We start from the raw sequence: 15597 nt of genomic DNA, 5'->3' as shown, positions 1-15597 counted from the left end.
ACCTGTCAAGCCTGTCCTAGCAATCTTTTATCCACAATTTTCCTCCAAAACGATGGCTCAAATTCACATTCTGCACCGTCTGCACTTTGCGGAAACTTCCCTTTGACCTTTTGTTTTGAATCATGAGCTTGTATTGTTATCACATGACATGATAGTTCTTTTGACTCCTTATTTGCTTGACTTTGATCTTCATTGAGGTCCTTCCCCTTGATTTTAAACTCATCGATCATCAATTACTCTATATCAAGGAAGACATGTTACTTCTTGAAGCATCTTTTTGTAAATGTATATCTATGGGTGGTCAAACATGTGAGTAAAGTCTTGCTCCTCGAATTCACCTCAATGTATGATGTAGTTGTGAAGTAGTTTTGAGTGGCTGTTCAGTAGTTTAGCGGTTGTTGAGTGGTGGCGGAGTAGTTGTTGAATGAGAGAAGAAACGTGGTCCAGGGAAAAGTTCGGCAGAGATCTGTGAACTGTCCAGGTTCTCGAACAGAGTGTTGAGATCTTGGGTTAGAGTGAAAGATGGTTACCCGATCTCAGCAAGACTAGAGAAAATTGTCACCATCATCGATAGGAATGGACGTGATAAAAATATCTTTGTTGCGGGGATCGGGGATTGAAGATTGAAGATTGGAGATTGGAGATTGGAGATGGTCAATGTTTATTTCCCACAAATCTGAGTGTCTTTGAGATTGGCCTTTTCAAACTTCAAACTTCAAACTTCAACCACAACCATCATCTCTTGAGTGCAATTACATCTCTTCAAATTGAATGCACAAATTCTCGCCTTTTCTTCTTTCAGTTCCAATCATCAATTTCACGCTCTTTATCAAGATCTTGGGTTCCATCTACCAATCTTGGCGCTCATTTCAATCTCTCCATGTGCTTCTGTGCGCTTTAACTAATTTGCGCCCTCAATCTTATCACCAAATTACGTCCTCCAATTCCTGGTTCGAAGCTTTCATTCAGGACCGGATAACTTCATATTTCCTGAAGATGATTGAAGAATCTGATTCAATCCAACAAGATTATGTCACTCAACCTTGCTTCCCCTTCGATTTAACTTATCGTCCTACTCTTCCCCATACTCACCATGGATTTAAAGCTCAAAATCGCATTTTCCCATCAGGTCATCAACTTCAATCTTCTCGAATTCATCTTTCTTCTCCTTTAGACGTTTCCCTAATTTCACACCTTCCTCAAAAGTTGGGCTTGCGTCGAATGAAAAAGAGCGATAATCTTGCCGGTCTTGCACGAGCAGAAATCAAGTCCTACCGCGAGATTGTCATGAGAAATGATACCGACTTTTCTTTTCCGAAATTCGCGAACTTTCCAAAAGAAATTCGTCTTAAAATTTGGGAAGAATATGCCAATAACTTACCACCAAGAGATATCCCAGTTTGGCGTCTTAGAAATCCGTATGTTCATTCATCCGGTAGTTGCTACATCAATATCTATGATCATAACAGCAAGCGTCTTCAATTAATTCCTCTCAGTAGTGGATCAGAACGTCATTATGACTTCAAGTGGGTTTGTCCACAACCGGATATTCTTTACATCAACTCTGAAGCACGAAAAGTTGGTTTGAGAATATACACACAAGAGAGTTTGAATGGCACCAATTGCTCCAAGATGAATTGGGAACTTGGTTCGGAAACTGGTCCAGCAACTATCTATCGTCATATCAATGGAATGGATCGTGTCATGCCAATGTTTGATTTCTCCAATGGACACGAAACTTTTTGGATCGAACATGAACATCAACTCGAAGGACGTATTGCACTCAATGCTTTTCTTTATGATTTGGATCCAAATCAACCAGTTCTTCCCAGTGATACTATGTTAATGTTGATGAAGAGTTTTTCAACTGCTCAGGAGAGACGCAAACTTTATGATATTGAAGTGGCAAAAGCTTGGGGAGCAGTTATACCATCAACAGCTATACCACCTCCGAGTAGGACACTTGGTAACTTCCATCCATTCAATGTTAAGGAAATTACAATTTATTATCGCACCGAAAGTCTTATCGGAGTCAAAGGTAAGTTTCCCCCCTCACTCAATTTTAGAGTCGCACATTACTGATTCCACTTAGAATTCAAATGGACCACCATCTCCGAAGACCATCTTCACGACTACGAAGGTTACCAAGCAATGCTCAACATGCAACGCGCCGTCAAAATCGCATACCAATACTGGGAATTACAACGTTATCGCAATTGGGTACATTATACCGGCCACATGGATCCTCAAACGACAGCTGCATTGGTAGCGGATCTCGATACTCCAGAGTTCAAGAAACGAATTGGAAAGATGAGCTATTTGTTGTTGACGATGACGAGAGATAATGAGCGATTGCAGGCTAAGTATAAGTCGAGAATGGAATATAAGATGGCGAATCCGAGAAGATGTTGGAATGATAGAATGGAGGAGGTTTGGGAGAAGAGAGTACCGGTTTTGCCGAAGATTCAGTTTGCGATTTGTGCGAGGAAGGAGGGGGGGTTGAAGGGAGTGGTGAGACCCCCGGGGTTTAAGTTGTAGGGTGGGATGAAATGGGGTGGGGGTGCGTTGTGGAGTGCGGGAATGGGTATGGACATGGACATGGAGATGGAGATCTGTGTGGAGGGAGGGGAGGAATGATGTGATGAATTGGAGAAGGGGAAGGAGAATAAAATGGGGTATTGGATGTGGTTGAAAAGGATTTTGCTGGACTGATTACATGCGCATCAAGGGTTAGTGATTTGGTAATGCTTGAAAGGGTTGGGTGATAAGATGGGAGACTGGATCCGACGAAAGACTTGACACGATACACATTACACGAACTTCAATCTGTTATTACACAGAAAGCAAAAGACCGGCAAAAGAATCTCTTTCTTTCTGTTTTCTCTCGTTGTTTCCATTTCCATCTCCCTGTAAAATGAACTAGAAAATTATAGTCTATTTTAGTAGACTGATAGTTTTAGTGTTACTTCCTAGGACTAGATAGATTTTTACTCGCGATGATTTATGATGGTGGGGAGTGGGAGATGTGAGGGGATTGGAGATGAAATTGAGATAGAATAGAATAGAATAAAATAAAATAAAATGGAATTAAATGAATGAATAAATGAGAAATAAATTGGTGATGAATTTTAGGGATGAAGTCTGAATTTCTCGTCTTGGGGGCTCGGGATGAATGGAGGGAGAGATGCATGAGGAGGTTGTGTGTGTGGAACTGGTACTGGTACTGGTACTGTTATGCGACTTGTTCATTTTATTTTTATCGCGAAAAGAAATGAGATGGCTAAGTTACTATGTGTTTGATAGATAGTATGCCAGATGAGCGGATTTGGAGATGTTGGGAAATAATACATAATCCACAAGATCTCAACAGATACATCATACATAATCCAATCTTGTCTCCCTTCTTTTCTTTTCTCTTCTTTTCTTCTTCTCGAGACTGATACATGCATAACTGACTACGGTTAATCGCGTTCGTTTTCTTAAGCGAGGGGTGTAATGTAATGTAATTTTTGGTTTGTTTTGGATATTATGTGATATCATGTGCTGATATGATGATGTATCAAATAGATCCTCACTAGAATCTCAGTATTTGAATAAATAACACCAGATAAACTTGAGAGATCGATCTTTTCATTTTCGAATCTTTCGGATTGTCATATAGGTATGAGAATTGTGGAAGTGATATCGCTTGAGCATGAACGATTGGATAGATGGGTCCTACTTTCTTTGCGCTTTCCGGCTCCAAAGGTTAACGGGTTTTCGTTTTTCCATTTTTCATTCTGCGTTCCGGATATTTGTTAAAGTGTGCGTATTTGATTTATTTTTATTTTATAGGAAAGATTTCTGTTATGTCTGTTGTTAAGATTGTGCTTTTAATTGTATTTATTAACAGACTCTAACAATCGCTACGCGTTGTTAATGTCACCTCCAACCCCCCTCCCTGGGGATTCTCTTCTCCGTAAACTTCGCGCTATTGATCATGGTTTTTCCTTCCCGGGGTTTCCTAGCCTATAGTATGAAGTTCTGGGTTTGGTAGGTAGACAGTAGACAGATATGCCGAATCGAGGATGAAAAATACCTTCCTTTAGGAGTTCTCCGGTGAAGATTAGTACGTGGTTGTGGTATATGGTGATGAAAATTTTTGGTATTCATTGTATACTTGTCCTCAGACCGAGATCCAATCTTTCCGCATACGTATACTTATATTTATGCTGACAGCACACGTTTGAAGAGATCACCGAGTTATTTCATCTAACCTCGTGAATTCACTTCGTGGTTGTAGAATATAAAGATGGCGATTGAGAAATGAAAATCTAGATGGCACGTGAAAGAGTGTCTGCTGAAATCTAGCTTCTCCAAAACCTGTCTTTATCTGAGATCCTGGAGAGGGTCTGCGTACAAGATGGAAGGAAAATGGTGCAGATGAATAGTATTTGTGCATTCACGGGGTCTCAATATCATTCCACGGAGTATAAGAGTTGAGCGGGATACTGGAATATATTGGAGACCCTCCTGTATTCGACCTTGATACAGATCGTCCACTGAAATTGTACTCCGTGGAAATGTGCCCACCTCTGAGAAAATTCAGCAATTGCTCATTTACGTTGCTGAGTGTCGATGAAAACTTGTTTTACTTGCGTGCCGGCACTTCGCAAACCGGCTCATGTTCAAAATAAATGTGCTGAGATAATGAACATCGACACAAGTTCGAGACCAAGATTTGTTCTTCACAACCATTTATTCACCGGCCATAAGTTCCGCGCCAGAACAACTACGAGAGGAATTGTTTTATTTCTGAAAGTGTTGAGTACATGTAATAATAAACATCATAAATTCAAGGTCCCGTCAAGAAAGTCCATCTGCACGTTCCAGTCCTCTGTCTCTGTTCTTCACGTCATCAGATGGTATCCGGCTCGACGAGGGCGACGAGATTCCTAGATTCCATAATCCAAATTTTGTTCTGCGAGAGTTGCTGATGTGATGTTAGTATTAACGGAACGATTTTCAAACGGATGAGGCTACAGTACCGGATTGTGAACTATCGAATTCTGGTGGGGACACTCTACCACCATAATGTGCAGTAACAGCCACAACAATTGGTTCTTATGTTTTTTTTTTCTTGCACCTCAAGTACGTCAGGTCTGACTAGGATTTTTGAGATCACTGGTTTTGTATCTATCCCCCCTGCTACGTTGGTGGGTGCGGTGCTCTGACTCTGCCTTCTTTCGTGGATACGCATTCTTTCAACTAGGACTGTAAATCAAAGAAATCAGTATTCAGTATCCATGGATTGTGAACCAAGAATTCATCTCTACTCACGGCCACGCTTTCAAATATCAGTAAGTTGCGGTGTCGAATAAGGAGGTCGTGGGAGAGGGTGATGTGCCACCGGTTCTTGCATCCAACTCAAGGTATTGAAAGGATTCTTCTCTTGGGTTCGTGAATTCCGGAAGTTTGACCTGCAGAACCAAAATACTTAATGTCGTCATCCTCAAAACTTTGGAGGTGACAGTGAACTGACCGATTGAGTCATTGGTATGTTATTGCAATTAATGTATGCAATCCCCTCCGAGAAGAGTGGCGTATCGATCTTCAACTTGTCTTTGAAGAGAACCATGTGACCATTGGCCAATTGGCTTAATACCACGTAGCAGTGAGTTGAAGCCTGGTACAGCAGTTGTAAAGTTCTCAACTCTGCACAGTGCATTCGCTCCATACTGAAGATACCCACAAACATCTTTCGGTAACATATGCATCGTTTCTATAGAAGTTGTTAGATAAGAAAATTCAAGCTGCGCTTTGATTCAAGGCATTACTTACGTACTTGGCTATGAGGATGCTGAGAGTCTTGGCGGAAAGGTTGGTTACATAGCAGGCAGAACCATTGGTTGGATTGGACTTAGATCGACGATCTATACAAGTCATTAGCTTTTGTTCCAAATCAATTTTCTTAGAAGAAGAGCGTGGGTTGATCTCATGGACTGTCGAGAAGTTTCAATACCGGGATAAAAAAAAGATGCGACTTACTTCACGGTTTTCGTGGACTAAGCTAGCTTTGCCACATCCTATATAATGCCTTCTGGGCTTCAAAGCTCAGAATCGCAAAAACCAAGCCATGGAATGCTTCCAAAGTGTTCAGTTTGATGCTCATAAAGTAGAAGCTGTGTAAAGAAGAAGAAGAAGAAACAGAAGAAGAAGAAGAAGAAGAAGAAGAAGAAGAAGAAGAAGAAGAAGAAGAAGAAGAAGAAGAAGAAGAAGAAGAAGAAGAAGAAGAAGAAGAAGAAGAAGAAGAAGAAGAAGAAGAAGAAGAAGAAGACTCACCCCTCTTTGTCATTTTTACTCGTGTGGATGTAAGAAGTTGATAAGAAACAAGAAGAGTCTCAAATTGAACAAATTTAACTTTTTGTGGGAAAAGTCAAAAGACAATTCGAAGTGAATAAACTTGAGCATGATCCGGATAAGTACCATACTGACTACCTTGTTTTTCCGGCCAAAGTCCCTCAAAAGTAATTTATAGAATAAGCGAAATTTCGTGACCTCCAAAATCACCCTGATCGCACTTATTATTCAATCTTCCTTTATTCAAAATCCTATATCGTCACATATCTTCGATCTTTCACAAGAGTCAAAAATTGGAACTTTCATTGCCCTCCATTTCTCATTCTTACGCTTCAAATTCAAGAGCTTATGGGTCTCTCAGAGCCTGTTTCAAGAAAGCAGAATTCATCGGAATAGTGAGAAGGTTTCGCTCTCGTGTTGGTTTGGAAATAAGTGAACACCAAATTATTCTTCATCACCGTATTCAATTCAATGCTAAGCCTGGTCGATCTAAATCCATGTATTTTACTAATTATTTTCAATAGGATTGGAACGCCTTCATCGACACCGCTTCAGAACCAACACGAGAGGAAAAGACGGCTCGAAAAAGAGCAGTGAAGTCAAAGCTGCAGATAAAGAAAATGACGGTACTTGCTCAAGCTCACTTACTACCCAAGGGACTGACTAGGAAAATTGAGGAGGGGGCCCTTGAAAGCCAAGCTTAGAAGGTTGTTCAAAGCGAAGGAAACTATTCACAAGCCACTAGGGAACCCTCTTCCTTTCATTTCCTTGGGTAGACATTCTCAAATCGAAGGATGATCCAATCGAAGATTTCCAAATGGGTTTTCAAAATCCTATACGCGCTTTCAAAATGAGCGCAGAAGGTAAAGTTGATTATCATTACATTATATCACCTGAATGCCGAGCTATGCTAACGTATTTTTATGAGATCTTAGGTGTAAAACCAAGAAGGGAGGATATGAATTCCAAATTCAATACTGCTGACATTGGTCAACTTGCTTTCCGTCCTCGCCCGTTACGCCACCTTTCTCCGATCAAGATAAAAACAAGCCAACAACTTCCTTCATTCAAAAAAATGTAAGAGAAATTCCGCAGGTTGATCTTATATTTTACTGACACATCTTCGACAGACTTGCACAAGAGGACTGCTTTTTCATTTTGTGAGAGGGTTTCTTGCTCGCGTTATATTACCATAGTCTGATTTGAAGAGACACTGACGTCCACAGATTGTGATCATCGCCGACATATATCCTCGCATGCGTCACAGCTATATCAATCACCAAAAGGAGAATGGAAATGAGACTTGTCGGATCTACACGCATCAAAGAATTCAATGTTTGATGCAAGTTATGAGCTACACGACTTTGCTTACTACGGATAAGTCCGTAGAAAAATCCAGGTCAAATTTGACACTGGTCAATCATCACGTACCTTTACAAGATTGCGAGAATCTTTAGAGAAGAGCAAGTTTGGGGCAAAAAGCATTGGGACGAGCAATATCCACTCAAACAATGGAGTGCCAATTCAGTAAGTTCCTAACTCGAATTCTATCATTGAACTCGTATTCCAGTACTGACGCGAAAATAAGAGCAACAAGGGACATACTATGAGGACCTTCTCAATCCACATGCACTGCGTACTGCAGCAATACAAGCACCGCTCGTACTTTCAAATCACTCATCAAATACAGAGAGCGGCCAGTATCATGAGCTTGGGTGGTTTTGAAGTGAGCTGGCGGAGAATACGAATGGGTTAATATCCAGCCTTTGGGTTTTTGCTCTCTGAAAAGCCTGATGAAGGCTATGAGTGGGGAAATTTGGAAGCTACACGACTTTGCTTAATACGGTCTTATCCGTAGGGACGGACGATTACCCAAGCCAACCTATATTCAACATATAGGTATGAGCTATGTGAGTACTTGCCTCTGCAAGTCTGTATGCGACCCTGCCCATCTAGGTCCAGAGGGCTTCACTCCTCTGACCATGGTCCGCCCTGGATGGGAAAAATTGAACGAGGAAGTCTAACAGAAATTTGCCAAATGGAGAAGGAGCCGGCAATCTTTATCGATCGGCAAGATAACTCTACGTTTTCACCACACTCACCCATATGGTATTACTCGAAATCAGATTCCTGAAAATCATTCACGTGGACTCAGAGGATATGGCCGGAGCTCGATCTGGAACTTACCCCCTTCATTGTCGCTGCAGCAAGACTTCTGCTCTGAGACTACACACCCGAGATAGGTGAAGTGAAAGGAAAGATACAAGAAGGTGGAGAATATGCTGGGGGTGAAGCGAGGGCTATTGCAAGGGAGAAACTCGAAGATGCTGGTATGATTTCTTGTTGTCTCTTTATCTCTTGTCACTTTTTCTTTTCCTGCTAAGTTGAGAATTTAATGAGAATCATATAAAAAGTGACCAAGATTTACTAATGGTCAATATGAAACAGAAACCCAAAATGAGCCAGTCAGAGGGAAGGGTAGATGGATGAAGAATGGGGCCTCGCCTTACTCAAAGGGTGGTCTATTTCCTCGCCAATTCCGAGATGCATGTTCATCCCAATGATGGTTAACATAGAACATTATTTCGGCTTAAATCTTTTCAAAAGCACGCTGAAGCTATGATTTACTGTTTTGAGGATCTCAGATGGTATGTGGGAGCCTATTGGCGGACTCCTTCTATGTGCCATCAGGTCTTATAATCTTCCATTTTGGCAAGTAGACATCATCGTCAAGAATATAGTGTTGTGGAGTTTTATCGTACCATTCCCTCCGGAATATCGCAGCAGGAAACAACTTTGTGACAATAAGCAGCCTTTGGTATCTTCCGAAAACCCCGAACTTGCCATCTTACAGTTCAAGCCCACACAGAAACATGGCTTCAGATAATTTTCTGCTGCAGTGAAGAAAATTATGACAAGATAACACCTGCCATTAGAGGAAAAGCATTCAGGATGGATTGCCTGGTGGCTTCCTCGAAAAGGTTTTGAGGAGGAATTTTTGTGTCTCTATCAAAAATGGGCAACAAGTAAAAATTTACTCTGGATTGACCGAGACAGAATGACTAAAAACTCCGGGGTTGTTTTGCCATCAAAATCCAAGCTAATTCATAATACCATTGGCTTCATCATTCCCTATTTTGTTCTTATGGTGAAACCGTGTGAGCAGTCACATGACCGTTCAATTGCGAATGTTAATGTTCCCCAGCTAAAAAAGATATAGAAAGTGAGTTGCGGGTGAAGTGGGACGGATCGTGGAAATTGGTAATCAAAACAATCGAATAATTATTAGTTCGTTGAGAACACCCTATTGGTAAGTTTTGCTCCCAAATTAGTTTTACAATATTCGAAAGAGCATGGACGGATTTCAAAATAATTCTTTGGTCGGAGATGTTGGAAACAGAGGAAGGAGGTACGAGACCAGTAAGGAAGGCGCGGATAAGCAGGTTTGGTGGGATCACTTACAAAACTTCTCACAAGTTCCTCTCTACAACACAGAAATACTTCAACTGGGAGATTGCCGTTCCATCATATATACAGCACGTTTGTTTGATTATCTCCTGCGTGTCTTTTTTATAATTCAAAGCTGTCCGTGATACAGAATCATGAGTAATCACCAAATTGCCACCAGTGTGGATTATTTTACCCCGAGTTCTTTCGATGGTGAATTAAAACGAGCCAACTCATAAATGATTGAATTCTGGCAATATCTGAGGATCATTCCATAGGTAATCCTTTCACGTTATGTATATACCCGACCGTATATGCGAGAGGATAATCGCACTGAATGTCGAGGTATGTACGTCGAGACTGTTCAGAAACGGGTTCTTTTATCACTTGGGCTTTCTATTATTCAAGTTCTTTTTTTGTTCATTCGGAATACTATGGCGGATATCGAGTCGGAAAAAATGGTTTCGCACGATGAGATAGGGGAAAACGGTGGTTCCAATCAAGGCAGTAAAGACTCATTAGAAGCAGAGAACATGCCTCGAATGTTAATGCCAAGGATAAGGGAAATTCGCCATGTTTCCGAGAGAACCAGACAATTACAGGTTAAGATGAGAGTTTCAATACGAACTCGACAGAGAATGGCAAAGAGAGATCTCACGTGGATAGTGATCAGTCTGGTATGTACGAAAACAGACGACCTGTTGCATGAAATCCAGCAGAACATAGCCTTTCATCATTCAGAGTTCAGGTTCTTTGAAAACAAAGTTCGCCAGTTAAAATATTTTATGGATTCCCAAAAACGTCAAGGATTTCGACAACTTTGGAGAGACAAGAGAGATGCGTTGAATTATTATACTTTTTGGGGTGTTATTATATTTGGAGCGTCAAATTTATAGTTGGCGATAGTATCGGTGGCTGTTAGTGCTGCACAAGCCGTTGCTGCTTTCAAAACTTTGAATATGCCGCCTTCATCTCAATGATTCGCAAGGTCGTGGTTTTCTTAGGCCGAATTTCTGCATTTTTTCTTTACCGATTCAGTTATAACTGATATTGACGTCATTCCTCACTTGTATTAGCGTTCGATGATGACCGATGGAGTGTAGATCACTGTCGAGGTTCTTTCCTCCTGATACTGTAGGTCTAACTGTGGACTGAAGTATAGACAGTTCTACCTCAGAAATATTAGACTCGTCCACTAGCCTCTCAAAAGTCCCTTCTGTTTGCAGCTTCAGTGGCCTTCTGCTTGGTAAGGATCCAAACGTGGCAGGTTTTATACCATCGACTCGCTGTCTGATCTTTTGGCTATCGTTAAGACTGCTGTTGTGAGATGGAAAGGCTCTGCCGACAGCTCTACGGAAGAGGTACGTGAGACTTGGGATAGAACAACTGAATATGGCGACAGAAACTTCAGCAGCGGACCAGAGAGCTGGCGGGATAAAATCATCTATTCATGTAGTAATGAGTTCTTAGTACATGATTGCGAAAGTTGTTTCCAATCTGGATAAAAGATGTGAATAGGTGAAGTAATGATGCTCTTACTAACAGTTTATATCTGTCTCTGTATCAGAGCCCAGTTTTATGAACGAAACGATACGAAGGATAGATATCAATGGATTTCTATCCGTATTAGTAGGAATATTATCCTGAAAGGATGGAGACTTACGTGTAACCAAGTACAAACACGAGTAGCAGTGCCCATTTCTGATGCTTTTGCATCTGAAGCTTCCAAAGGGGTACAATAGGTAGTATCAGTAAGGCAAAGTCAAGGACAATGTTTGGTATTGCCTGGCCAAGAAAGAACCCATATTGATAGACGCATGTACCTTCAATCTTTCGATTCCAGTACCGGGGAATAGGACTACACTGGGCAATGCTAGCACTGGTGAGGGCAAGCCACCACCCAATAACCCAACCACCTATTATCCAGAGTGCTAATCTCAAACTCCGAGTGATAGCAAAGATACGGTAATAGAAGCAGAGCACAGAAATTTTGGTTAAAAAGATCCCCGTACAATACCACATCTCATCGAAGTAGAGCACGTGAAGGAAAAAGGTGGGGTCTCCTCCGTGCTTTCCGAAGCCATGATATGCAGCTAATTTTGTCAGCGTAGAAGGGATTGATTGGTAATGGGAAACTGGACATACCCGCCCAGAATGAAGCATCAATCGTAATACCGAAGGGCTAAAGGGGTTGCATGGATTAGCAAAGAAATGTCGTGGAGGTTATGTATCTCACCAAGGCTGCGAAAGCAAACCAGTCGTCATACCAAAATCCGGCTCCAGATAGTTTTCTCGAGATGATGCGCAAGATTACCGCTGTTGACGCTAGAATAATCAGGAAGACATCAACAGCTACTGGAATAGTGGCTGCCATAGTATAGTCTAGTGTGATGTGAGTTAAGGAGGAAGTTTAGGATGAATGGCTCCGGGGAGAACGGGTCAAGATATGTGGAAACAAAACTGTTGGTTATCTCTCCTGTCTGCACACCCATAGATATGGATTGATTGGGATCGCATCTTTCATGCGGCACAGAAAATACTGTCAACACCTTGGAATTATTGACCCAGGTCTTCACTCTATTCTGCAACGGTCAATGTGTCCAATGACTGATACTCGCATGCCATTAGATGAGCACGGAATGCAACGTCTTTGTCCCAGGAGCGACAGGCAACCACTCGGTCTCCAAAAAGCTTCACGAAGAGCATATAAGCTGGGGCAAAGTCTGCTTGCAAATGGCGCAGAAACCTGTCACAGTTGAATATTCCAAATAAAGATTGCGTGGATGAATAATTCGTCTTCGTTTATTGGCCAAGAAAAGGCTTTGCATTGAGACCCTAGGCTAAGGAGGTCCACAAAGCTTGTATAAACGTCCCCAAAGCCTAGTTTATCCATTGCCGAATGCTATTGCCGCTTTATGTCCGGATATTGCATTTTCAGTATTAAGGGTGAGATCGCGCAACCCTGCAATGTTCTGCGTGGAAAAACCTATCAGACGGTTGCTGTGATATGCCGTTGCACTCGGCGATCCAGATAAGAGCGCTTTGCATACATCACACTCGATTCCTTGTTTTGAACAACGCGAACGGCCAGGTCATCTTCCACGCGAAGGGTAAAATCAAATCTAGGGGTCTTCGATACGGGAGAGACTTGCGAGAAACGGGGTATGGATGGACCGTCTTACGCTTGTGCGAGGGTGAAGTAGTGGTCGATAATGCATGGTGGCGTCGTTGGTGAGTGGGGGCATGGGGGTACAATAACGCATGGATTGCGATGTGAGCAGGTCCGACCTTTGCATACAATGGGTGCACACCATTATAAGCTGAGCTCCTAGAACGTACGACCACAACGCTAAACTGATAAAGGATAGCAACAACCCAGGTGATAATCGCGAAGACAGCGAGACAACTTTAGAAGAATTCTTTTGGGCTAACATAAATACGAGATAAACGTATATTGAATGTGAACCATCGATGACCACAGCTTATATCCAAAACAATCAAAGACCCGAGGCTATTGTGCAATATGATTGAAGATATAGGGTCGCTGAGTAACCAAGGGAGAAGGCTCCTCCCTAATGTCGTTGACGAATTAGGTGCGGGTGATCCCAGTCGCATTTTTGTATCCATACCCAAGTCCACAAATATTCAAGATGGATTTCGAGACGTTGATTTCAGAGATCTCTCTCGAGCTATCAGTCGTTGCGCGTGGTGGATAGAGGAAACCCTGGGATGTAGCAGAAGCTTCGAGACGCTGAACTATGTTGGACCTCAAGATTTGCGGTACGTCATACTGTTATTTGCTGCTATCAAGACTGGATATCAGGTTTGTCCCTCTGCCATGATTGGAAATTCACTTTTACTGACGCTCATTAAAGATGTTCTTCAGTTCTCCATGGAACAGCGCCGAGGGACACGTCGCGCTCTTAGAAAAGTTGAATTGTGAGATTGTCTTGATTCCAGAAGTTTTACCACCCATAATCCAGACAGTGCTCGCAAAGAGACAAATGCGGACTCTAGAAATTCAGAGTTTACAAAAGCTACTCGCAGATGGTGATGTACCGTTGTATCCATATGAAAAGACCTTTGAGCAAGCGAGACATGAACCATACGTCGTATTACACACTTCTGGTTCCACGGGGTTTCCTAAACCCATCATCTTAACCCACGGAACCATCGCTCACCATGACACGTTCATGCTCAAATCACCCGGTGAGACTCCAATCGCACTTTCGTTATACAGACACAAGAGAGTTTTTCTTGGGCTAGGGTTGTTCCACAGTGCCGCATTATGCTTCATCGCATTTTCCATCTATTCCGACACCAAGTTGGTGCTTGCCCCACCTGGTCCAATGACTGCCGAGATAGCGAACTCTATCCACGTATATGGAAATCTTGAAGCAAGTTTCATCAGTCCTGCAACTTTGGCCCCAATTGCGAAGAATCCCATCTACCTCGAAAACATTCGGAAGCTTCGCTACCTGAATTATGGAGGTGGCCCACTTCCAAGAGAAATCGGAAACGTGTTGAAATCGTACACCCATCTTTTTGTCAATTTTGGCGCCACAGAAACGGGGTTCTTTGCTCTCCAAATCACAGATGCAGACGATTGGGAATATGTGAATTTCAGTTCACGAATGGGTCTGCAACTTCGACCTTTTGTTGGAGAGCTCTATGAACTATATTTTGTTCGTGACCCAGAGCTTGAGCTTTCACAAGGAATCTTCTCAACATTTCCCCATCTCACTGAGTACTCGACTAAGGATCTCTTTTCAAAGCATCCAACTAAGGAGAACCTATGGTTGTTTGAGGGACGCTCCGATGATGTGATTGTCTGTTCTACCGGACAAAAGATCAACCCGATGACAATAGAAAATCTACTCAATGCGCATCCCTCTGTAGTTGCAGCAGTAGTCTGTGGACAAGGAAGAATGCAGGTTTCCTTGCTTATAGAAGCAAGAAATACACCAAGAAACGAGGATGAAAGGAATACTCTAGTGAATGAGATTTGGCCCACGATTGAATTAGGGAACGAGAAACAGCAAAGTCAAGGAAGAATTACAAAGGGTCTAATTGCTTTTGCAGCAGCTGATAAACCTATGGTCAGAGCGGGTAAAGGGACGATCTTACGCAAAATAACAGAGGATCTGTATCGAGAAGAGTTGGATAAGATGTACTCGACATTAAAGGATACTCCGTTCTGAAGTTTCAGATAACGCCCCGGGAGAATTTCCAATGATCAGACATTCCAGACATCTCCCCTGTAATTAGGATACATCAATGGTAAAATGGACGATTCGTAAGCAGCAACCCGTCTGGTAACTCGCTTGATTACTCAAAAGGGGTAGACACCTTGAAGGAGAAACGGAGAAAGTTAAAGATTAAATCGAAATCTCAAATTGACACAGTAAACACGAAGCACATTCCGAAAATCTGAACCCTGCAACAAAACAGGACTGGAATAGGAGGAAATAATTGCAGTCTTCACGTGAAAGATTAATATCCCCCTTCGTGTAATCTATATTACTGTTACACTTATGCACCACGATGGCGCTGAGTTGGCGAAATCAGGATAAAGTTTGTCCTCCAAGACCAGGAAGATCTTGCAATCCAACCTCCTGTATAGAAAATATGCATCCATGAGTTACATCATATATTATATTCTGAAAAATGTACCTTGAGGATGTACCCTGGTGCAGCCATCATTCTCCATATCGGTCATTGTGTGCATTATAAAATCCTCAAAACGTACGCATTGATCTCTGGGTGCATGAAAAATATGCGCTGACGTGGGTAGAATATACTGGGGTTTCT

At 42.0% G+C, this 15597-nt stretch overlaps 5 protein-coding genes across 5 annotated transcripts; 3 read left to right on the top strand and 2 right to left on the bottom strand.

The window, feature by feature from the left end:
- Positions 1-695: 695 nt before the first annotated feature.
- BCIN_13g02300 (hypothetical protein) lies at positions 696-3022 on the top strand. The gene is made up of 2 exons (XM_024696726.1): positions 696-2038; positions 2093-3022. The coding sequence occupies exons 1-2, from the start codon at positions 772-774 to the stop codon at positions 2536-2538; spliced, it is 1713 nt and encodes a 570-aa protein (XP_024552539.1). The 5' UTR covers positions 696-771; the 3' UTR covers positions 2539-3022.
- A 1912-nt stretch (positions 3023-4934) lies between these two features.
- Positions 4935-6371, bottom strand: BCIN_13g02290 (hypothetical protein). The gene is made up of 7 exons (XM_024696725.1): positions 6322-6371; positions 6028-6123; positions 5821-5912; positions 5522-5761; positions 5320-5459; positions 5028-5253; positions 4935-4972 (listed from the first exon to the last, which is right to left on the bottom strand). Exons 4-5 carry the CDS (start codon positions 5735-5737, stop codon positions 5337-5339), a joined length of 339 nt encoding a protein of 112 aa, XP_024552538.1. The 5' UTR covers positions 5738-5761; positions 5821-5912; positions 6028-6123; positions 6322-6371; the 3' UTR covers positions 4935-4972; positions 5028-5253; positions 5320-5336.
- A 363-nt stretch (positions 6372-6734) lies between these two features.
- On the top strand, positions 6735-7971 carry BCIN_13g02280 (hypothetical protein). The gene is made up of 6 exons (XM_024696724.1): positions 6735-6798; positions 6864-7202; positions 7275-7416; positions 7470-7499; positions 7566-7866; positions 7928-7971. Exons 2-5 carry the CDS (start codon positions 7157-7159, stop codon positions 7570-7572), a joined length of 225 nt encoding a protein of 74 aa, XP_024552537.1. The 5' UTR covers positions 6735-6798; positions 6864-7156; the 3' UTR covers positions 7573-7866; positions 7928-7971.
- A 2569-nt stretch (positions 7972-10540) lies between these two features.
- BCIN_13g02270 (hypothetical protein) lies at positions 10541-12468 on the bottom strand. Its single transcript, XM_024696723.1, has 5 exons — positions 12023-12468; positions 11932-11968; positions 11450-11879; positions 11330-11403; positions 10541-11230 (listed from the first exon to the last, which is right to left on the bottom strand). Exons 1-5 carry the CDS (start codon positions 12158-12160, stop codon positions 10821-10823), a joined length of 1089 nt encoding a protein of 362 aa, XP_024552536.1. The 5' UTR covers positions 12161-12468; the 3' UTR covers positions 10541-10820.
- Positions 12469-12976: 508 nt separating this feature from the next.
- BCIN_13g02260 (hypothetical protein) lies at positions 12977-15270 on the top strand. The gene is made up of 2 exons (XM_024696722.1): positions 12977-13609; positions 13662-15270. The coding sequence occupies exons 1-2, from the start codon at positions 13310-13312 to the stop codon at positions 14985-14987; spliced, it is 1626 nt and encodes a 541-aa protein (XP_024552535.1). The 5' UTR covers positions 12977-13309; the 3' UTR covers positions 14988-15270.
- The last annotated feature ends 327 nt before the right edge of the window (positions 15271-15597 follow it).

This window comes from Botrytis cinerea, chromosome 13 (assembly GCF_000143535.2).
Source record: "Botrytis cinerea B05.10 chromosome 13, complete sequence".
Classification (NCBI taxonomy): Eukaryota; Fungi; Ascomycota; class Leotiomycetes; order Helotiales; family Sclerotiniaceae; genus Botrytis; species Botrytis cinerea.
Note: the sequence above shows the minus strand (reverse complement) of the source record. Positions and strands in the feature narration are given on the sequence as shown.